The sequence below is a fragment of the Alligator mississippiensis genome, chromosome 7, assembly GCF_030867095.1.
Source record: "Alligator mississippiensis isolate rAllMis1 chromosome 7, rAllMis1, whole genome shotgun sequence".
In the NCBI taxonomy this organism is placed as follows: domain Eukaryota; kingdom Metazoa; phylum Chordata; order Crocodylia; family Alligatoridae; genus Alligator; species Alligator mississippiensis.
The window spans coordinates 13,731,686-13,756,074 of NC_081830.1; the positions used below are offsets into that span (position 1 = coordinate 13,731,686).

Genomic DNA, 24,389 nt, shown 5'->3' on the forward strand with positions numbered 1-24,389 from the left:
CCTGCTTGCAGACCTGCTATACCTGCACCATCCAGCCCACCATGGTGTCCAGCTTCCTCACTGGAGACAGAGCCATTTCTTCTCCAGCTGCTTCATCCAATTATTTTTCTTTGGTAAGTTGTTAATTATAGCATGTTGTCTCTTATCTTTGATGGCTTATAATCGGTACTTAGCCATACGTTATGTACCCCTTATGAGTGACAGATTCTGTTTCAACCCAAGAGCTGGCTCATGAGTAACTGGATTTATAGTTGGCTTCATTGCATCTCTCTTCTTGTTATGAATAACCTTCTGTGGACTCAATCATATCAAGTGTTTCTTTTGTGACTCTGTTCCAGTGATTAAACTCTCCTGCCGTGCCACCTATGAAGTTGAACTTGCAGTTTTCAGTCTTGGCAGCATATTCCTTTTGCCCCCATTCCTTTTGATTCTCATGTCCTATATCTGCATTATAACCACCAGACTGAGAATCCCTTCCACTACTGGGAAACAAAAGGCCTTTTCCACCTGTTCCTCTTATATTATTGTGTTAACAATTTTCTTTGGGATCCTAGCAATTTTGTATATGCTCACAAGAACCCACACCCTTATAGCCCTAAACAAAGCATTTTCTCTTTCCTACACAGTGCTGACTCCATTGGTCCACCATTTTTATTTATAGCCTGAGGAACTTGCACAAAATGTAGGGCCAGTACAGGGGGTAGCAGGTAGGAACATGCAGACCTCAGGAACGCTCTCTCATTCATGCTGGAAATGATATACACAGGCCAGACATTTATCCAGGCCATTAATTAGCCGTCTGGCCTACATCCTGACATAACACTTGTGTTATCCATACTAGCAATAACCTGTGTGTGGAGAGAGCCCTTGCAGTCATTGCCTGGCTTGTTGCCTTTTCTAAGGAGGGCACTATGTCAGCCCTTTTCTAGACCTCTGGAACCTTGTCTGCCTCCCACGACTTTGGAGATATGATTGCCAAGGACTCTCAAATCCTTCCTCTCCGACTTTTCAGCATCCAGAGATGGAGCTCATTAGGATCTGCTGACTTCAATACAATCAAGCAGACCAAAACCTGTTCTAAGTGGCTGCTATAATGTTGGCAGACAAGGTTTCTTGGGTGAATCTGATATAAAAGATATCAGATTCACCCAAGGAACCTTGTCTGCCTATGTCCTTAGACCAACACGGCTACAACCTACACCCCTGCTATGATGTTGCCACTCAGTGGTCCCTGTGAGCCTCTGGAGGATAGTGGTCAAGAGGCCTTGGATACCTACTTTCTGGACCCTTATCTGTGGCACACCTCAGTAGCATTACCTCCAGCACAAGACAAAGCTCTTCAGTTGGGATGAGAGTCTATGGTACAAAAGCACTTCATTTTAAAGGAGGATTTAATTGATTCACGTGTACAGTTGTCCATACCCAGCATTATTCTTTGATCATTTGGGATGTTCTTTCCAAAACAGTGAATTAGTCTCAGATTTAATTAAATGAAGCGTGTTTGTATGTTAAAATGTATTCATTCCTTGCCTTTGTTAGTTCTCCCACTGTCCGTCTGAAACTGTAAAAATAGCCCATGGGAGATTTCTGCCCTTAAGGGATGTTCGACTGGGTCTGGAAACCTCTTGTGAAGGTGATGATTACTTCATAATCAGTGACACTATGCTGGTCTTAATGAGAATAGAGGTTTGTTTGTTTGAGGTTTTTTTCCTTTTATTTGTTATTCATTTCACCCTGCTATTTCAAGCTGCCAACCCTCCCTCTCTTCTTATTTTTTGAGGGTGTGTACTTCGTAAGAATTGTGGCTTAGCCTGTACAATAATTATTTGATGTTCCCACCTTCAGAAGTGTCTGGAGTATTATCACTTTGTCAAGGGCAGGATAAATAGTGATTCCAGGGAGAGCCTGACATGGTGTAATGCCTCTAACATACAGATGGACAACAGCATGGGTGAAGAACCACAGCTTCTTTCTGAGAATATGTAGGTCTCTCATCTGGGAGAAATGAAGCGTCTGAAATGCATCAGGAGAGTAGATTGACTATAGAAGCAATTCTTTGGTTCCTAGAATGAAAAGGGAAGGGATCACATCAGATAATCTAGACTTTCCTTCACTTTTGTAAGGTAAAGAACCATTTTTCTCTTCTTTTCTTCAAATAATATAATACCAGATTCAGGATGGGTCACTGGATAGGTATGTAAACAGATGGGTAGCTAGAGAAATACAACTAATTTGACCCCCCATGAATGGAAATCCTATAATCAAACCTGTTCCATAAAAACAATATTCTGAATAGCTCTTTGTGCTACAGCATCTTTAGATTATCTTTTGTTATACCAAAATATAATCAGTATTAAAAATTTATCATAGGCATTTGGACATTTGGACATATTATATAACGTCTTTATGTTCTCAAATATTTATTTTTTTTCAAATTTAACCCATACCCCAGGATTCAGAGAAGATGACTAAATTAAATAAATTAATTAGATATCTATATAGACAAGCACATAAAAAACCCACAGATGTATTCTATCTGCATGAAAATATTCATCCTTCAGTTTCTGTTTTCTTAAACCAGTTTCTTAGACTCAGAACATTTTAATCATGTAAAATGCGATACAGGATAAATAACTCTTACAAAGGTATGACAGTTTTTTAAGAATATAGGAGTGTCAAACATGTAATCCCAGACAGAAAAAGAAATTTAATTATATGATAGCATTTTAAGTGTTTCAAGGAATAAATATTTCACGTTAGAGTAAAATGTGAGTTAAGAAAAAAACAACAACCAAGCTCTCATGATAACGTTAGAATAATCCGAATGATCTCTTGTTGGACATGGTGTGGCTTCCAATATTGAATTATGTCTCCTTAGTGCACCTTCAGTCCCTTTAGTCTGAGATCTGTCAGACGTACAGGATTGACAATAATAGTACAAATGATTTTTAGAGGCTGCACTTTGAAAAGAGCTGGATGAAAGCTTCTCCATTTCATCAGTTTCTAACAGAAAATGGCCTTCGTAAAATTTCCACTTAATCAAGATGGGCATGTGATATGCTCACAGGATAGGGAGGAACCTCAAAAGTTGTGATCCAACTGCCTGCAAAATGCAGGCATGCTACGCCTACATGTCCTCCCTCCCTCTCTCTCACACACTTTTGTATTTACTCTCACACCAAAGACACAGGTCTTGATATAATGTATATTGGAGCCAATAGAGAGATTGCTGATCGTTTCAATAGGCTTTGATTAGAGCTTTAATACGTGTAAAATTTTTAGTCTCTCTTGAATCCCACTTCAAGGAACTCGCTAAGAGTTTTCCAGGTTACTTGAGCCATATGCACTAAATACATCTGCAGATGACACCAAGCAGGGTTGGGCAACAGACACTTCACAGGACAGGATCAGGATTTCACACGTTGTAGGCATTGTTCTGGCAGGGAAACAGAGGCCAGGTAGCCAGATAAAGAGTGTCTTACTGATTCCTAAAAGGATGCTGGGAAACCAGGCACATTCTTATATGGGGCAAAATTTTAAAGGCTCTCCCTTGCAGAGATGCACAGGATACATGAAGGAACAGTCTCATCCCAGGTGGTTTCTGTAGCATTAACTCCACTAATGCACTAATGCACTAATGACACACTGTGGTACAGCTGGTAATATTTCTAGATTAGGTGTCTTTACCATTACAGAAATTGCTGATCAATTCCTAGTGCACGGGTCCCTTTCACCAGTGCTATTACCACCCATGTCTCAGGCTGTAACATTCAGTAAACCCCATCTACTGAGGACACATGTTAGTTACTGAGTTGTTCTCAGAGCTGTTTTGTGGGAAAGGCTTTGACCCAGGAGGAGAAAGAATCAACCGTTAGCAAATATGTGTTGCCTCTTGATATAAGTGGTCACTCACCAGCCAAGTCAGCCTGTTCTCTTTCCCACGGGCACAGAGTATCTGCCTCATGAAAAAGCATTTCAGCTTCAGATTTCCAGGATTATCTAGGAACCTGACTTAAAAAGAATCAAAAATGACCTATAAGATTGTCTTCCACCTTGGCCACAAATCTAATTCAACTACCCTTCTTTCTTTCTTTCAGCTCTAGGTGCTCTACAGTGCCGGGCTGTGTAGCCATGACAGCAGTTCTCTTCCCATTGCTCTGGGAGTTGCCCAGGCCAGATCATTATCCATGCATGCTAAAAGGCTGTCGTGGCTTGCAATGCAAACTTGCTGGTTCAACCAAATAGCTGTGTTTTCTGGTAGCCCAGTAATCTTTATATACTTTTTTGGGGACTTGGTAACATCCTACACATCAATGCCATCAGTGTATCCTGTGTTTTTGTTCTTTTCAGGCAATTACCTCTCTCCTGAGCTGTGGACCCCATTCTCACTCAATCCATTACTGAAGCAGCCGCCGCTGGTACTGCTTTGTGTAATTTTGCAGTTCAGGATGCTCAGGCTTCCAGTTGCATCTCTGTTTTTACCCTAGCGTGCAGAACCAATGTAATCAATCCTCTACACTCTGTTCTCAGCACTTTTCCTGAGTATCTGGGGTGAGTGTCAGTAGTGACACACGTGTACATATTTTGCATTTCAGTCACTTGCATTTTTCTGTAATAATGTGCGTTTCTGGAGAAGAAAAGAAGTTATTTCCTTAGTGACAGAATATGCCCTTCTAATTCAATAGAAGTCATGATTTTTGAAGCCTTACAAAAGTTTCCTCAACACTTGTTATTGGCAGTATTTTCTAGTGTAATAACAGAGCATCCTGACATTCAGAACAGAAGAAAACATGCCATCCAGCTAACTATGGACAAGGAGTGGGGTTTTATTCTGACTCAGAATCTATTCATTCCTCTTCCTGGTGCACAATTTTTTTAGGAAGAAAGATTCCAGGACACTAGGAGACATATGTTCATATGATTAGCTATGATAGGAATGGATGATACATTTTCATTTTATAATGTAGGGACTGATCAGAATTGATCCCTGCGGTTTCACAGTTTCATAGCTGGTAGGGTCAGAAGGGACCTGAGCAGATCATCAAGTCCAACCCCATGCCGTGGTCAGGAAAGAGTGCTGGGGTCAAATGACCCCAGCTAGGTGATTATCCAGCCTCCTTTTGAAGACCCCCAGGGTAGAAGCGAGCACCACTTCTCTTGGAAGTTGGTTCCAGATCCTAGCCGCCCTGACTGTGAAGTAGCGCCTCCTGATATTTAGCCTGAATCTACTCTCAATCAACTTGTGGCTGTTAATCCTTGTTACTCCTGGTAGTGCTCGGGGGAACAGGGACTCCCCTGTTCCCCGCTAGTCCCCCCGGTAAGTTTATAGATGGCCACCAGATCCCCTCTCAGCCTTCTCTTGTGGAGGCTGAACAGGTTCAGGGCTTGTAGCCTCTCCTCGTAGGGCCTGCCCTGCTGAACCCTGATCATGTGAGTGGCCCTCCTCTGGACCCTCTCAATGCTGTCCACATCCCTCCTGAAGTGTGGCGCCCAGAACTGGACACAGTACTCCAACTACGGCCTGACTAGTGTCGCATAGAGGAGGAGGATCACCTCCTTGGACCTGTTTGTGATGCATCTGTGGATATATGACAAGGTGTGTTTAGCCTTACTGACCGCGTCCTCATGTTCATCTTGGAATCAATAATGACTCCAAGATCCTTTTCTGCCTCTGCACTGACAAGAAGGGAGTTCCCCAGCCTGTAGGTCTGCTGCTGGTTCTTCCTCCCCAGGTGCAGCACCTTGCACTTGTCAGTGTTGAATCCCATCCTAGTCTCATTTGCCCACCCCTGTAACCTGTCCAGATCTAGTTGTAACCTGTCTCTCCCTTCTATCGTGCCCACCTCTCCCCACATCTTAGTGTCATCTATGAATATGAACAGGGTGCTTTTCACCCCCTTGTCCAAGTCACTGATGAAGATGTTGAACAGTGCGATTTGGAGATGTTGAACAGGTTACTGAAATATAAACTAAAAACCCTATAAACCTTTGATTACTTTCCTTAGAACCAGCTTCTAGATCACAACCAGCTTCTGGATCACAACCAGGTGTCAGTTGTGTTAATGAAAAGATAGATTTCAAAATTTATAAACTGAAGCTTGCCTGATTAGAAGAATCATAGTTCGGCCCTATAGTGTTAGGAGGTGAGGATGAAGGCTACATGATGCAGTGTTTGGGCATCCTGTACAACTGTTTTTTTAATGTGTATCAAAGAGAATTGCCCCCTTACTTTTCTTATAATGACATAGGTGGGAAAATGGCTTCATTGAAGATGATCTAGAAATGAATATGCTGAAGTATTCACCTCCTGGGTGGATCTTTGGAAATCCTACTTTGGATAGGTCATTTTCAGGCAAGATTAGTCTCTTGAAAACTCAGGAGATGGACAATTTCTTGGCATTCAGAATTTTCTGTTCTCTTTAGATTATTTTGCAGAGCTGTATGAATTTCTCTGAAGCCATGGCAGATGCAGAAGTAGGAAATCATACTTCCATCACTGAATTTATCCTCCTGGGATTTGAAATTGTTCCAGAGTTGCAAATACCTCTTTTCCTCCTCTTTCTCATGCTCTGCATTGCAACTGTGGCTGGGAATCTCCTCATCATTGCACTCATCATAGCTGTTGGACATCTACACAACCCCATGTACTTCTTCCTGGGGAACTTATCCTGCTTGGACACCTGCTATACCTGCACCCTCCTGCCCAGGATGCTGGCCAGCTTCCTCACTGAAAACAGAACTATTTCATTCTCTGGCCGCTTCATCCAATTTTTTTTCTTTGGTATCTTGATACTTACAGAGTGTTGTCTCTTATCTGTGATGTCTTATGATCGGTACTTAGCCATATGTAAACCACTGCATTATGCAGCTCTTATGAGTGACAGATTTAGTTTCAAACTTGCAACTGGCTCATGGGTCATTGGATTTATAGTTGTCTCCACTGTATACCTGTTCTTGTTACGATTAACGTTTGTGGACCCAGTCAACTTGACCACTTCTTTTGTGACTTTCTTGAAGTGATTAAACTCTCCTGCAGTGACACCTATGAGATTGAGCTTCTAGACTACAGTCTTACCTGTATATTCGTTTTGCCCCCTTTCCTTTTGACTCTCATATTCTACGTCTGCATTATCGCCACCATAGTGAGAATCCCTTCCACAACTGGGAGACAAAAGGCCTTTTCCACCTGTTCCTCCCATATTACTGTAGTGACAACGTTCTACGGGACCCTAGCCACTGTGTATATGCTCCCAAGAACCAACAACCTTAGATACCTGAACAAAATATTCTCTCTCTCCTACACTGTACTGACTCCATTGGTCAACCCTCTCATTTACAGCCTGAGAAACAAGGAAGTCAAGGAAGCTGTAAGGAAAGTTGTCTGTGGGTCTGTGAATTGGCAAGGAAAACAACCTTTCCTGAACTCTATTAGCAGCTTAAAGTAAGATGGGAATAACAGGAATCAACGCTGTAGAAAATGAATGAGTCCTGACCCAGGGGTTTTGGGGCGTTCTAAAAGAAAGGAAAATTTCAGAGAGATTCAATACATTTTACGCCTTGTTCTAATGAATGGATTGTCATGACACCACAGTGTTAATTTTGAAATTGTTCCAGATAATGCTGAATGGATTTTGTCATATGAACTCTGTGCTTCAAGCCAGCCTACATCCATTTTCACCAACCCGAGGCAGGAGGGTGCTTCAGGAAACGGGTAGCCAATGGGCACCCCGCACACTGAACCACCCCTATGTCCCAGCTAGCCAGGGCAGCATCTACACATGAGCTGCTACCTAGTTTTTTACTGAGGCAGGATAGAGTACTTGTATTTATGAGTACTATTCTGCTGTTGAGTATATTAGTTTACTCCAGCCTAACAGGCGCACATGTGTATATGCCAACACATTTACTGTGTATGTGGCTAATTTAATGTACTAAACAGTAAACCTCTCATGTAGACTTGCCCAATAAGCCTCTGCATGGGCAGTTATCAACAAGTGGCTGATTTGACAAAAACCTAATCTCTTTTCTTCATTGTTCACATGCTTGTATCCGAACTCTCAAAGAGTTTAGTTTGTCAAGAAGAATGTCCAGAATGGACTTGAACAGAGTTTACAAGAATTTGACTCCATCTCTCTCTCACTGACAAATAGTTTGATTGCAAATATGTGTTTCACTTACTTCACAGATAAACCTGTGTCACTTTATGCAGTGCTTTGGTGAATGAATGACAGAATTACCCAAACGGAGGCTTTGTGTAGAAACAGTGAAATCAGGAACTGATGCAACTGCTGTTCCAGAATAGCATACTAGTCTTCTATCATTTTTGTTGTGGCTGTACCTTGTCTTCCCTGCCTAAACACAGGAATTATACCGCTGAAAAAAATCTTTAGGAAGCTGACTTATCTAATATTGTGTTGATAGCCTCATAAATAAAATTGGTATAATGGAAACGATTGACTATCAATTATAAATTGGGAAGAAGTCATTGACAGGCATGGTGAATCTCTTCTATGTTATTTCCTTGCTTTTTTGTAGCCTTGACAAATAGGGCTGTGCAAAGCTTCAGTCGCTGATTTGACGTGGGGGAGATGCAGCCCAATTCGGTAGCTGAATCTCCAAATCTGAATCGAATCGGGAGACCCTTTAATCTCTCTGAATTGAATCAGCACCCTCCAAATCAATTCAGAGAAATTCAGAAAGATTCAACGGTTCAGACATAAACACAACTTTAAATGTTTTTTCTACGTACCTCAAGGTAGCAGGCACAGCTTGTGAATGCTGAGATGGTGGGATGCATGGAGCATCTCATAGGAGCGTGGATGGTCCCAGCACACTTGGCAGCAGACCCAGAAGTGGACCAGAAGCACTTCCAGTCCACTTTCCAGTCTGCCAGGGAGTGTGCGTAGGGGCCCCGCAAAGCCCTCCCAGCTCAGCAATTGGTGCCTCCTAGGTCTGGGGGGGCACCCAGGGTCTGCCAATGGCCAATTGCCAAGCCAGGGGCTCGCAGGGGGGCCCTCTTGCACACTCACCAGTGGACCCAGGTTCACCGCCGAGCATGCGGTGGGGGCGTGCTCCTGTGGGACACTCCATCTGCCCCACCATTGCAGAGTTCACAAACCATGCTTGGTACCTCAAGGTATGTAGAAAAAACATTTAAAGTTGTACGTATGGCCAAATCACTGATTCTCTGAATCAATATCAAATCTTCACATTCGGATTTGACTGAATCGAATCAGGGACAGTTATCCAAATCAACTACTCGAATCACTGCCCCCGATTCCAGCTGAATCTGAATCCAAATTGAATAGGGCCTGTTTCGCACACCCCTATTGACTAATAAATGTGTAGTTAGATTTTAACCCAACTCTAGGACCATTTATCTCAAATCTGATGTTAGACAATGTGGACATTTTTACACATGCTCCAGGAGGCATGGGGGGCATTTTAATTAGTGAGTCACGCTAACTAAAAGTGCCCAAGCCTCAGCATCCCCTGCACTGAAAAATGGCAGCAGGGCATTTTAAACTAAAGCTCATTCAATGAGTTTTAATTTAAAAAGTCTCACCACCATTTTTCAGGCAGACAAGGTTCCTTGGGTGAATTTGATATCTTTTATTAGACCAACTCAAATAGTTGGAGAATAGTTATTAAGCCAACTATTTGGGTTGGTCTAATAAAAGGTATCAAATTCACCCAAGGAACCTTGTCTGCCTATATCCTTAGACCAACACGGCTACAACCTACACTCCTGCCCCATTTTTCAGCACATTTTTCAGCACCGTTTTACCCATCCAAATCAGGCTGCTGATGCAAATGACGCTAGAGTCTGCTGGAGCACATTCAGGCAGGAGTATGAGATAGCAGAATTCCTGCTATTCTTTCTAGCTCCATCACAAGATTTGTCTGGACTTTCTCATGATATCATTGGAGTGATCTTCTTGTGTTTCTTACTTCTCTTTGTCTCCAGTGTTTGGCCACGTACAGGGCATTTTTAGCACTTTTTGCCCAGAGCCTCTAGTTACTGGATGTATAGCCCTCTGCATGTGCATGACATTGCACCATGAAGTATATACACAGACTGAGCATTAGGGCTGTGCTAAACTTCAGCACTGTTTTGTTTTGGAGTTGTTTCAGCCCATTTTGGCACCTGAAATACCAAATCTGAAATGAAATGGAAGGTTCCAAAACATCTCTGAAATGAAACAAAGCCATCCAAAATGTTTCTGAATGTTTCAGAGGTGGGCTTGTGGGGAAACAGAATCTCAGAAGAGGGAGGGGGAAGAGGAAAGGAAGGACTGCTCTGATCTTGACATCTTAGCTGACTAGCGTCTGCGATCTGTCCCGGAGGTTCCTTCCAATCCCAGTGCTCTGGGAGAGGAACAGAGAAAAAACATATAAGGCTGTTTGTGAACTGCTCTCTGCCTTTTGTGAGATCTGTCTCTTGCAGCATAGGCAGGAGAGCACAGCATCTGAAGGGTCTAGGCTGGTAGCAGTAGGAAGTCTGTTGCCACCAAGTTCTAGCCAGCCATTAGCCAATCCTTTCCCACTTACTTACCATCCCAATTGTTAATCCCTTTCAAATATTTCTTCCCCTAAAATCCTGTTATTTAGTCTTTTTCACCCGAAAGAAAACAAAAGCTCTGATTTGCCTGGTACTGTCTCATCACTGTGCCGGAAAGCACTACACAGATACAGCACACAGACACACATTTTCCAGCACACCAAACTTGAGGGATGCTGGAAAGGCAGGTGCCAGGTCTTCTGGCAGAGGAGAGAGGGGGGCAGAGGGAGAGCTGTAAGTTTCCCCCCTTCCCGAAACTTAGACACACCCTCTTCCTGAGCAGCCATGATGTTTCTGCTGCTAGTGGCAGCAAGGACGTGGGAGTAGTGCCTCCACCTGCACCACCTCCACTAACACCAGAGAGGTCAACTTGCGGCTGCACCAGGGAGGTCAACTTGCAGCTTCAAAAATGGTGTCTTGAGGTGAACTTCAGCTTTTAGGACCATGGCCCATACTTCAGAACAAGAGACATGCTCGAGTGGGATGGGCTTCACCTCTCCCCCAAAGGTAAGCGTGTATTCTATTTGAGGTTGGCTGATCTCCTCCAATAGGCTTTAAACTAGGCTCATCAGGGGAAGGGGGGGATGAGGACAGAGGGAGCCATGGAACACTGAACCAAGAGACACCCACAAGAACAGCCCAGCCAAGACAGGTGATGAGCAGAAGAAGTACCCAGGTAAGAGACAGGATAGTCCTGGGATTAGGGGGGCAGTGAATACACCCTTGGAAGGCCTTAAATGCCTCTACACTAATGCTTGTAGTATGGGGAACAAGCAGGAGGAACTTGCCCTCCTGCTGGCTGACACAAACCCAGACATAGTGGGGCTCGCTAAAACTTGGTGGGATCCAACGCATCAAGGGCTATAGGCTGTACAGGCAGGATAGAACAGGGAGAAAAGGCGGGGATGTGGCACTCTACATCAAAGAGCAATACACATCTTCAACAAACAGCACGGGGTCAGAGGAGGGGCAGACTGAAGTGCTCTGAGTAAGAATACAAGGGGGTTTGGGGAAAGGGGAATTAACGGTGGAGGTCTACTACAGACCACCCAAACCAGGAGGAAGAGCTGAACCGAGAATTCTTGGGTCAGCTTGCGGAGGCAGTTAGGTCAAGGGATGTGGTTATCATGGGTGACCTTAACTAGCCGGACACTGCTGGGAGGAGCAGTCAGCCAGATCTGACTGCTCATGTAGGTTCCTAGCCAAGTTACAGGACCTCCATCTAACCCAGGAGGTGCACAGTCCCACCAGGGGAAATGCCTTGTTGGGCCTGGTCCTGGCCACAGGCGACAACCTGGTGAGGGGACTGCAGGTTCTCGACCACCTGGGTGATAGCGACCATCGCCTACTGGTATTTACCATTCAGTTCAGGGTGTCAAAGGCCATCAGCTACCCAAGAAGCAGATGTTGCAGGTGGAGAAATATTAACTCCTTCCATTTCAGTGCTGGTACCAGCACATGCAAACACACTCCACATTAACAAGAGCACCATCTGGTGTACCCAAGGACCTTAGTGTAATGAACCTTGCCTGAACACTATATGGTTCCTTTGGGAAATTTACGTCCAGGTTCCCATGACGATCTGCAGCAAGATGGAGAATTAATACTTGAAGCTGATGTATTCTGAGCTACAGTTATCTGGGTACAGGATGGAAGGGTTCATGCCAGCCATTGCTCCACTTCAGATCAGTAAGTTCATCTGGATAATACCAGGTATGGTCCTCTGGAGGAAACACAGTGCCGGCACTGTCTGATGGCATAGATCACCTCCAAGATGCCTAATCTGGTCATGGACTTCTCTACCCTTTGGTGACAGATGAGAGTCTATCAGGTCGTCACTGGAATGCACAGCTACATGTAGATGGCCCTTCTCAACCGAAGTTTTGCTACCACTGCCCATCACCCCAGGCCTCTAAGACTATCTGCTCCCACAAGTTGCTGTTCCTTATTTTAATATCCTGTTCCTGCCATTGCAGGACAGAAACTGCTAAGCAGAAGCCAGGTGGGGTCATATACTCAAAAGACTCTCATATTGTCACTTAGCTATTCCTGGAAGCCTTTTTGGTCAAGAGGCAAGGAAGCATGCTTAGAAACCAGTTCTCTATCCCCTATTTATGTAGCACCTCAATAGCATTCCCTCTGGCACAAAATAAAGCACTTCAGTTAGGAATGGCCTGTGTCACACACAAGCACAACAGATACACACAGGATCTAGTACAATTGACACGAATAGTTGTCCATCTCCAACTTTATTCTCCAATCATTTGGGATGTTCTTTGACAAAGCAGTGAATGTGTTTTAGATTTTACTCTTGCATGTCAAAATATATTTTTTCCTTGCCCACGTTAGGTCTTCCTCTCTCCTTCGTGAGCATCTGGAAATTGGAAATGTAGCCCACGGGAGATTTCAGCCCTCAACAGATGTCAGACTGGGTCCATAACTCTAGTAAGTTGTAGAGGTGATAATTGCTTCATAATCAGCGACACTACGCCAATCCTAAGGAGAGTGGAGGGAGGGATTGTTTTCTTTTGTTTTTCATTTTCTTTGCTATTCATTTCATCTTGATATTTCAAACTCCCATCTCTCTCTCTTCCCGCCCCCCCGTCTTTTTTTGAGGGAGGGGTTGTTTACTTGGTTCTATTAATATTATGGCTTTGCCTGCACAATAATATGACATGCCCATCAGCAGAAGTGTCTGGAGTATTATCACCTTCTCAAAGACAGAATAAATAATGGCTTCAGGGAGAAACTGATATTGTGTAATGCCTATAAGCTACAAGTGGACAAAAGCGTGGGTGAGGAACCACAGCTTCTCTCTTAGAATATGTGCATCTCTCAAATCGGTGAAATAATGAATGTGAAATGCATCAGGAGAGAAGGTTGACTACAGAAGCAATACTTGGGTCTCCTGAATAAAGATAGAAGGCACCACATCAGAGATTCAAGCTTTTCTACACCCTTTGAATGTAAGCTAATAATTTCTCTTTTTTTTCTTCAAATAATATCAGTTTTAGGGGTGCATCAGTGGGGAGGTAGGTAAAGAGATGAATAGATAGAGAGATAGACCTAATTTGTCCATTTACGAATGGAAATGCTATAATCAAACCTGTTCCATATAAATAATATTCTGAAGTGATCTTTGTCCTACAGCGGCATTAGGTTATGTTTCAATTTCCCACAACATAATCAATATTAAATTTAACATATGCATTTGGACATGTTTATGAATGTTAGTTAACTTATCTGAACAGATTTTTTTTTCACATCTCACCTGTATTGCAAGACTCAGTAATGAATAAACAAAATAAATAACCCAAATACTTCAATATTAATATAGAATGGTACGTTCCAAAAGAAGAGGCATTCATTGTCTATAGGAAATATTCATCCTTCAGTTTCTATTTTCTTTGGGCCTGTTTCTTAGTTTCAAAATATTTTAATTATGTAAAATGTGTTATAAATAAAATAATTCCTATACATCTATGACATTTATTAAGCATAGAGGAATGTCAGGTTACGTAATACCAAACAGTAAATAAGTATAATTACATGACAACATTTTGAGTGTTTAAAGGAATAAATTTCTCTTATTAGTTAAAATGTGAGTTAAGAAAAAAGCAAGTCAGAATAAAAATCATATTTGGCATCATATGAATTCCAAGATTTAATTCTGCCTCCTTAATGCATCTTCAGTCACTTAAGATTTATATCTGTCAGATATACTGGATTGAGAATAATAGTACAAATGATTTTTAAAGACTGAACTTTGAAAAGAGCTGGCCAAAAGGCTCTCTGTTTGATCACTCCCTAACAGAAAATGATCCTCATAAAATTTCCACTCAATTTAAATGGACATGTGATAAAATCATAAGATTTGTAATGACTTCAAAAGTTGTTTGATCAAACTGCCTGCACAAATGCAGGAATGCTACTCCTAGGTGTCCTCCCTCCCACACACATATTTGATGTGAGACTAAATACAAGTATGTGCGTGTCATGATATAACATATATTGCAGTCAACAGAAAGATTTCTGATCATTTGAATGGGCTTTGGCTAGAGTTTTCAGACTTGTAAAATTCTTACAGTCTCTTCTGAATCCATCTACAGGAAACTAGGTAAAAGTTTTCCTTGTCACTGCAGCCATAAATCTGCAGATGACACCCTGCTGGGTCACAGGAAAGGACCAGGACTTCACATGCTGTAGGCATTGTTCAGGCAGGGCAACTGGGGCTAGGGGACCAAGTAAAGAGCTTGTTACTGATTCCCAAGAGGATGCTGGGTAACCAGGCGCAAGTTATATATGGAAAAAAAATGTTAAGTAGCTCTCCCTTGCACAAATGTACAGGAAAACTAAAGAGACACTCGCATCCTACGGGTTCCTAAGCAATAATTCAGTAATGCACTCCTGTGACAGACTATGGTACTGTTGGTAAAATTTCTAGGTTAGGTGTCTTCATATTATAACAGTTGCTGATCTATTTCAAGTTCACCCAATATCCTTTCATTATTTTCATTTGATCCTTGACAACAGCCTAGAGGTCAATGCCATCAGTTTATCGTGTGATTTTGTACTTTGGGGACAATTACTGCTTTCTTGAGAGATGGATCCAAAAGTGGTCTAAGGGGTATCTGCCATAGTGCTTCGTGAGCCAGGGCAGGAGTGCAAAAAGTTTGCAATGCCACCCACGACAGCCCTTTAGCATACATGGAAAATGATCTGTTTGGGGTAACTGGAAGCCACCCTACCATTAAAGCAGAAGCCACTGATAGTGCCCTGTTTGCAGCTGTCCTTCAGGATGCTCAGGCATCCAGTTGCATCTCCATCTATTATATTAGAGCACAGGACCAATGTACTGAATTTTCTACTTTCAGTTGTCAGCATAGTCCCATGGTACCAGGCGTGAATTTCAGTAGGGACACTCACACGTACCTATCTTGCATTTTGGTTAGGCCCATTTTTTTTAAAACAAGCTCTGCTTGTAGGGAGGGGGAAAGTTACTTCTTTTGTCAAATGACATGTCTTTCCAGTTAAACTGATGTCATGATTTGGGGAACCTGACAAATGCTTTCCAAACCCTTGGGGTGGGCAACACTTCCCAAAGAAGTAACAGAGCACCCTAACCAGAACACCGCAAAAGTCTGCCTTCCATCTGCTTATGGAGAGACAGTGTGATTTTATTCTGACTCGAATCATTTCTTAAGTTTTCCTCATGTACCAGTTTTGTCTCAGAAACATTCCAGTGCTCTAGGCTGGCAAACCAAATTCATGTCATTACCAATTTTTACTGTATAATGTAAGGACTGGTTAGAATTTTAATCTAGAGTTTGAGAAATTTTAACTAAAAACACTATAACTCTTTTATTAATTTCAGCTTCTATAGCAGCACAAAACTAGAAATAACAGGAACACTGTGACTGGCATTAATGTTATCAACTGTGTAAAATTAAAAAGTATACTTCATAACTTTGAGTTAGAAAATCTGTAATATAATTGGTGATAGAAGAAAATGGGAAAGATTGCATGTCATATATTGTGCTACACTCTGAGATGAAGATTCCCAGAACAAAACTGTAATTGTTTGACCCGATGAAGCTAGGAGGGGTGCATGAAGCAGTATTTAAACATACTGTAAAGCAGTTCTTACATGTCTGCAAAAGACAATTCTACCCTTTCTTTTCTCACAGTGACATAGGTGGGACAATGGCTTCCATGAAGCTGTTATAGAAATGAATATGATGGACTGTTCACCTCCTAGCTTTAACTTTGGAACACCAACCTAGATGGATCATTTTCAGGGAAGGTTAGTCTCTTAAAAATTCAGCAGACGGACTGATTCCATGATATTCAAAGGTGTCTGTTTGATTCAGATTATTTTGCAGAGCTGTATGGAATTTCTCTGCTGCCATGCCAGATGCGGAGGTAGGAAATCAAACTTCCATCACTGAATTTATCCTCCTGGGATTTGAAATATTTCCCGAGTTGCAAATACTTCTCTTCCTGCTGTTTCTCCTGCTCTACATCGCAACCATGGCTGGGAACATTCTCATAATTGCGCTAATTATAGCTGTTCAGCATCTGCACACCCCCATGTACTTCTTTCTGGGGAATTTGTCTTGCTTGGAAACCTGCTATACCTGCACTGTCCTGCCCAGGATGCTGGCCAGCCTCCTCACTGGTGACAAAACCATCTCATTCTCCGGCTGCTTCATCCAATTTTTTTTCTTTGGTATGTTGTTAGTTACAGAGTGTTGTCTCTTATCCGTGATGTCTTATGATCGGTACTTAGCCGTATGTAAACCATTGCATTATGCAGCCCTAATGAGTGACAGATTTTCTTTCAAACTTGCAGCTGGATCATGGATCAGTGGATTTATAGTTGCCTCCGTTGTATATCTCTTCTTGTTACAATTAACCTTCTGTGGACCCAATCAAGTTGACCATTTCTTTTGTGACTATGTTCCAATAATTAAACTCTCCTGCAGTGACACCTATGAGATTGAACTTGCAGTTCTCAGTCTTGACTGTATATTTGTTTTACCCCCATTCCTTTTGACTCTCATGTCCTATGTCTGTATTATCACCACCATAGTAAGAATCCCTTCCACTACTGGGAGACAAAAGGCCTTTTCCACCTGTTCCTCTCATATTACTGTGGTGACCATTTTCTATGGGACCCTAATTTTAGTGTACATGTTCCCAAGAACCAGCACCCTTAGAGCCCTGAACAAAGTATTCTCTCTTTCCTACACTGTGCTGACCCCATTGGCCAACCCTCTCATTTACAGCCTGAGAAACAAGGAAGTCAAGGAGGCTGTAAGAAAAGTTGTCTGTGTGTTTATGAATTGGAGAGGAATGCAAACATTGTTAAACTCTATTAGCAGGTTGAAGCAAAATGGAAATAACAGGAATCAAAGCTGTGGAAAATGAATGGTTCCTGGCCCAGGGGTTTTCCGGTGAATTCTAAAAGGAAGAGGAACTTTTGAGAGATTTATTACATTTCACACCTGGTTCTATTGAACGGATTGTCCTGCTACCACAGTGTTCACTTAAAAATTGCTCCAGATAAAAATAGTGAATGGATTTTAAGAGGATAACCTCTCTGTGCTTCAAGCCAGTATACACAGATTGTCTTCAACCAAAGGCTTCCTACACTTAGGCCCAAATCTGAAGTCTAACTTTCCCTTTAGGTTGCACACAGACAGGGTGTTATCAAGCTGATGTGGTAAAAACCTAATCTCTTCGACTAATTGTTCACACTCTTGTATCCTATCGCTCAAACCATTTAGGTTGTCTAAAAGAATGGGCAGAAATGACTTGAACACAAACTTTATTCCATCTGTAACTCACTTTCAAATTGTTCATTGGTAAATATGTGTTTCACTTAAGTCACAGCCAGCCCTGTGTAGGTTTATACTGCACTCTAGTGAATGAACAAGAGATTTAACAGAACAGCTTGTTTTTCCTGCCTGGACATGAGAATTATTCTGCTGAACAAACACAGGAACGAAGGAAGCTGAATTTTCTAATGTTGTGTTGAGATCCTCGTAAGAAAAGTGGTAATGGTGGGAATGCCTAAATATCCATTATAAATTGGGAATCTGTCTTTGGCAGGTAAGGTGAATCTGCTTTGTGTTATTTGCTTGCTTTTTCTAGCCTTGACTAATAAATTTGTACTTGCATCTTAACACACCCCTAGGAGTATTAATTTCAAATCCTACTGGACATTGCATGTCAAACTAATTTAGGGGCCATCAAAAGTCCCAGCTTCCAGAGGGAATCCTAACACCCTGTGATTAGAAAGCAAGGACTGTTTTGTGTTGAGGCAGGAATAGGAGACAACAGAAGTCTTGGTTCTCTTCCTGGCTTGGTCACAAACGTTCTCTGGAAATGATCACAAGATCATTGGAGTGATATTGTGCTTTTTTCCTAGTGCTCTCCGTGTCCATTTTTTGACGATGTACAGGGCAATTTTAGCACTTTTTGTGCAGAAAATCCTGTCTTTGAATGCATTTCCCTGTGCATGTGTATGGCTATGCACCACTAAGTGTACACACAGACTGAACGTGCCCACCAGCTGCCACAGCACGTACCACACATTCCTGATAGATATGTAGCATTCTTAAGACTCCTAAAATTGAGTCAGCCAAAACCTGTGGCTAACAAATGTAGCCTGAGAAGTGAAAACGTGTATTTTGCCCCCAGAGCTAAATAGCTAGGGTACTCCTATGGGAAGCTACAGGTCCTGCAAGCCAGGTGCCTGTCATCTAGAACAGTGGTAGCCAACATTTTCCCCCTGAGTATTGTTTACTAGGGTTTTTAATTGCATTGAGCTCATACATATATGCTAATGTGTCAGCCTCTTGGAATCCAATATGGCTACCATGACAGAAATGATGTGGTTGATCTCAGTTCATACAATGTTGTCTTTGTCATTGGAATAAATTTTCTAACCTATGAGGGGGCTTAAATATTGACCAAAACATGAATTCATGGCAGTCATCTTGGATTCCAATATGGCGGCTATATGCACTACTTGGAAGACTGGCAACATGACTCTTCTGGCATGGGCAGAACATGTCTACCTCAAACACAACGATGGCACTTGTGGCAATGAGTTGTGACCGACAACAAAATCTAGAAAACTTAATGGTCCATTTGTACCCTACTACATGGGAAAGCTGGGAAGCTGCAAAACCGGTCATTTGCAAGGTCCCTGGCCCTGGGCCAGAACTGTGAATCCTGATGGACAAAGTTGCTGAGCAGCACTCAAGGCAAACAGGTACAAAATTTATAAAGAATTCATACCTGGCAGGCAAAATAGGAATCTGGGGAAGAGGGTCATGGACAGACCATAAAAGCAAATTCATTTCTTTGAAACATCTGAGGGCCCTGGTACACATTACATCTATTATGCAATTAACTGGCTAATTTCTCAATAAAATTTAGGCCAGCCACATGTGCAGTGTAATTATCACACAATAAAAATGACTGTCAAGCTATAAAAAGAGCCAAACAGCTACAAAATTAGCGCTTGAAGATGTGTGAATCTCTATAGCTGGTTTTTATCCAGTTTTTTCAACATGTAGCAGGGCCTTAAGTTTTCAACAAACCATCATTTCCCAATGAAAATCCCTAGCAGTTTTATTAAAAATGCATTCTAAGTCAATCTGATTACTCATTCAACATATTGGAGAGCGTCTATTGGAGGGAAATGAAAATGGGTAGGGGGGCACATGACTTCTGAAGAGCGGCTAAGGACATTGGGCTTATTTAGTCTGGAGAAGAGAAGACTGAAGAGGAATGTAATAGCAGCCTTTAACTACCTAAAGTGGGTTTCCAAAGAGGATGGAGCTGGGCTGTTCGGGGTGGTGGCAGATGATAGAACAAAGAGCAGTGGTCTCAAGTTGCACCAGGAGATGTTTAAATGAGATATTAACAAGAGCTTTCACACAAGGAGGATAGTAAATCACTGGAACGGGTTACCAAGAGAGGTAGTGGAATTACCATGCTTGAAGGTTTTTAAGACCAGGCTAGATAAATCCTCAGCTGGGATGATGTAGTTGGGACTGGTCCTGCTTTGAACAGGGGGTTGGACTATATGTGATCTCCTGAGGTCCCTTGCAATTCTCATTGCCTATGATTCTATTTGACAACAGTATATTTCTCTACCACAAAAGCATTTAGCGTCTGGGGTTAAATACAATGTCTTACAATCTAGTCCCTATCTTCTAAAAATGGGCAATAAACTTTGACCTTTGTAACACTGCCTTTGAATCCTAGATAACAACATGCCCAACTTTGCCTTGAGCATGAGGCTATTCGGAAATTGGTGAAACAGAGATCAGATAGGAGCCATCTTCATTATGCTGCAATACTAGTTTTCATTGGCTGGAACCCAAGAAGAATCTCAGACATTATTTGGGAGGGGGAAGTACCCCTGAGGAATATACCAATTTGATGATGCAAACAGATGTGTCTATACACAGCTAATAATGCTTACTGCAGAATGAAGAAAGCAAATCAACAGCTGGTTGGGGAAAAGAGCTGATATAAAGCAAAGGACCACAGCATTGCCAGAGGCAGTGACATTCAATCTTGATAGCTTAGGAGCCACATGCACCTCAGAGTGAATTGTGACAAACACACTTAAGCTGAAAAGAAAAGAAAAATATTTCAGCCCATCAATTGTTTGTACTGCTCTTAATAAAGACAGCACATGTGTTGTGTACTTATAATTGCAGGGAGGGAACCAACATGTGCAGTAAAAGAGCTTTGATAACTTATTTCTAAGAAGAGCACTAGACTAGGGAAAATTTTCAGAGAAGTTGAGAGGATGAAGAGGATTGAGAACACTGAGGCACCGGAAAACTGTATGCATGAGGGTGTCCTTGATGAAACTGCCAATCAGCTTATCTGAAGATGATGCAGAAAACATTTCAGCCCATGAGAAGGAGAAATGTTTTTAAATTTCTGAAGGCATGGCGTTTCCTGATCACCCAGCGATAAAGGTTAGTTATTAATTTGTTTCCTATTCTGTATGCCCAGACATTCCCAGATGCTCTCTTTCTGTAATTCCATGTCATCTGCATCTATGCATATCTTTATCTCACAATGTATTTACATCTTCTTTGCCTACTCTGTATGCATCATCTGATGTGGTTGCTTCTTCCGGGATGCTGAAGTTTGGAATATTACTCCAATATCAGAAAAACATATAAAAATGTGGGTGCTAAAATTTGGAGTGGTAGAGAATCATGGGGGCAATTCGGAGTGAATTAGATTCTTTGGGAACCTAGGCACAAAAGTACACGAGACTCACAACTGAGAAAAAAGAGAAAGAGAATTTACCATATAGAAGCAGAGAGACAGAAAGAGCTGACACAATGAATAAAGACCGACAACATTTTTATAAGAATTTCTCTCTGACATGCACAAGTAGCTAGTTTTGAAATATTTCTGTCTGCTTCACAGGGAATTCAATAATGTCGTGTTATGGCTTCACTACACAGCTATTCTAAAGGGTCAAAAATGTCTTTGATCTACATCATTTGTACGTACTTCTAAATTACAATAATGTGTGCATGCAACTTGTGTTATTGCCATTTGATTTGGGTTTTTTTTAATTTTCTTATTTCAGAATCCATATTCACACAAAAGAAGTCAGCTACTCATTGTGTGGCTTATATCACTTAACTTCTCTTGTTGTTGTTGTTGTAGTATCATAGAAGATGAGGGTTGGAAGGGAGCTCAGGAGGTCATCTACTCCAAACCCCTGCTCAAAGCAGGACCATCCCCAACTATATCCATCCCACCCAAGGCTATGTCTAGCCAAGTCTTAAAAAGGAGATTCCACCGCCTCTCTGGGTAACCTGTTCTAGTGCTTTACTACCCTCCTAATGAGAAAGTTTTTCCTAATATCCAACCTCTACTTCCCTTGCTGCAGTTTGAGGCCATTGCTCCTTGTCCTGTCATCTGCCACCACTGAGAAGAGTCCAGCCCTATCCTCTTTGGAAGTACCCTTCAGGTAGTTGAACGCTGTTCTTAAATCCCCCTAGTCTCCTCTTCTCCAGAATAAATACACCCAGTTCCCACAGCTTCAACTCCTAAGTCAATAATAATAATGCTTATTATTGTTTCTAATAGGCAGCTAGAAATGAATAATGGTGGACCCTGGGACTGAAAATGAAACAGTTGTGGACATATTAGTACTTCTGGGTTTTGAGGATCATCATGAACTGCAGATTTTCCTCTTCCCACTCTTCTTAACATTGTACCTAGCAAGCATGGTGGGGAATATCCTCATTATAACCATTGTCTCAGCTGACCACAACCTTCGCACACCTATGTACTTCTTCTTGGGTAACCTGTCCTTTCTGGAGGTCTTGTATTCATCAAACATAACCCCCAGGATGCTTATGGACCTACTAAGACATGATAAATACATTTCCTTTGGAGGCTGTATCCTGCAGTTATATATATTCTGTGCATTGGGAACTGTTGAGTGTTTTCTACTGATGTTAATGTCTTATGATCGGTACTTGGCCATCTGCAACCCTTTGCACTATGCAGACTTAATGAATTGGACTCTGTCGGTTAAGCTAGCAGTTGGCACATGGGTGTGGGGTTTGCTGCTGGCTGCTGGGTTGCTACTTATTTTGGGAAAATCTTTAACTCTTTGTGGCCCAAATGAAATCAATCATTATTTCTGTGACTTGACACCCTTGCTAAAACTGTCGTGCTCTGACACATTTATGGTGGAGGTAGCGATTTTTGTCTCAGCCGGTGTTGTGTCGCTGATCCCATTTCTCTTAACCATCACATCCTACATTCATATCCTCCTGATTGTCATCAAACTCCCATCAAAGAGTGGGAAGCGCAAAGCATTTTCTACCTGCAGCTCTCACCTCATTGTAGTCACAGCTTTCTACGGGACTCTGACCATAACATATGGTGCATCCACAAGAACCCAGACAGTTGATCTCAACAAGATCCTTTCCTTGATGTATACTGTTGTGACTCCGCTCTTCAATCCCATAGTGTACAGCTTGAGGAACAATGATGTTAAAGAAGCCCTGAAGCGATTTCTTAGCAAAGTTATCCATTGGCAAAATTAATCAAATATTTGCCACTAGATCTTTTTTTTTTGCCAAGTTTCTGAGCATTCTTCATGAAAACTAAAATTTTCTGGACAAAATTCCGTTTTGTTTAAAAAGTAAATTTCTGTTAAAAGAGCATTTCAGCCTAAAATTATTTTTTATAGCTGTTCAGGAACCTTGTTTTGCTTTGTGTTGGGGTCATAAAAACACTTTTAGGGTTCTATATAATTGCCTACAGCTGGTCAAAAACAACCTGACAGAACAGTTTCTCACCCAAAAGGGGTTAATTGATTAAATAAAAACATTTTGTAGTATCAGTTTGATTTGATTGAAATTTTCAATGGCAAGTATGTATCAAAGCCCTTCATTTAGAGGCATTTTATTCCAGCTTTATTTTATGTAGTGATGTGTTATCAGAACAGTATATTTGAAACAAAGTGCTTCATCCTTGTTGAAAAAAAGTGTTTCACCATTTCTGAAATATTTTCTCCAGAAACTTGGTTCCACCAGAATATTGTTTTCTATGTCAAATTTTTGTTCCAATTCAGAACGAAAAAAAAAAGTTTCTAAATATCAGAATTCCCTGCAGAATAGAAAGGTGATGTTTAACCTGCTCTAGAATTTACTCTAATGATCTGTAGAAATGAATAATAAAATCACAGGGCTGGAAGGGACCTCAAGGGTCCTCTGGTCCAACCCCCTGCATGGATGCCAGAATGCTGCTCTTCACAGAAAATAATATTCCTTCTGTGGCATTCCTAAACCACCATATAGAATGATATCTTATTATATTCGATTCAGTACCTGGCAATACTATGCCAGATGTAGAGTGATGGAAATACTATGATGGATGTGGAGTGTATTGCAAAACAGAAACATTGCAAGACACATTTTTGTATAGTTCAGTAAAGAAAAATAATTTCTGCTACAAAAAAATGGTTGTGAAAATCTGAGTATGTCTAATTCTGTTTTATTAACGTGACTCATGTAAGAGCAGGTTGTTTTTTTTCCCCGAAGCAGAGCTTTGCAAAATCATTAATGGAAAAGCTACCTAATTCCTCTTGACATTCAATGTTCTTTGTGCTTTCAAGTATCTTAGGCAGTAACTCTGCTTCTTTGTGATAAGCACTGTGCTCTCTCTTTCTCTCTCTTTTATGTACAAATATTACTTTTATTATCTGTGTCTTTTGTGTTATCTAGTCTAAATTAAAAGCCATTTTCCACTGATA

The 24,389-nt window shown here is 41.6% G+C and overlaps 1 protein-coding gene across 2 annotated transcripts; it reads left to right on the plus strand.

Moving 5' to 3' along the window:
• Positions 1-16,440: 16,440 nt before the first annotated feature.
• On the plus strand, positions 16,441-24,389 carry LOC132251371 (olfactory receptor 11A1-like). 2 transcript variants are annotated; one of them, XM_059730606.1, is made up of 4 exons: positions 16,441-18,175; positions 20,806-21,072; positions 22,008-22,088; positions 22,208-24,389. In XM_059730606.1, the coding sequence occupies exon 1, from the start codon at positions 16,469-16,471 to the stop codon at positions 17,489-17,491; it is 1,023 nt and encodes a 340-aa protein (XP_059586589.1). In that variant the 5' UTR covers positions 16,441-16,468; the 3' UTR covers positions 17,492-18,175; positions 20,806-21,072; positions 22,008-22,088; positions 22,208-24,389. The 2 variants fall into 2 exon arrangements, with proteins under 2 accessions (XP_059586589.1, XP_059586590.1); XM_059730607.1 differs by lacking the exon at positions 20,806-21,072.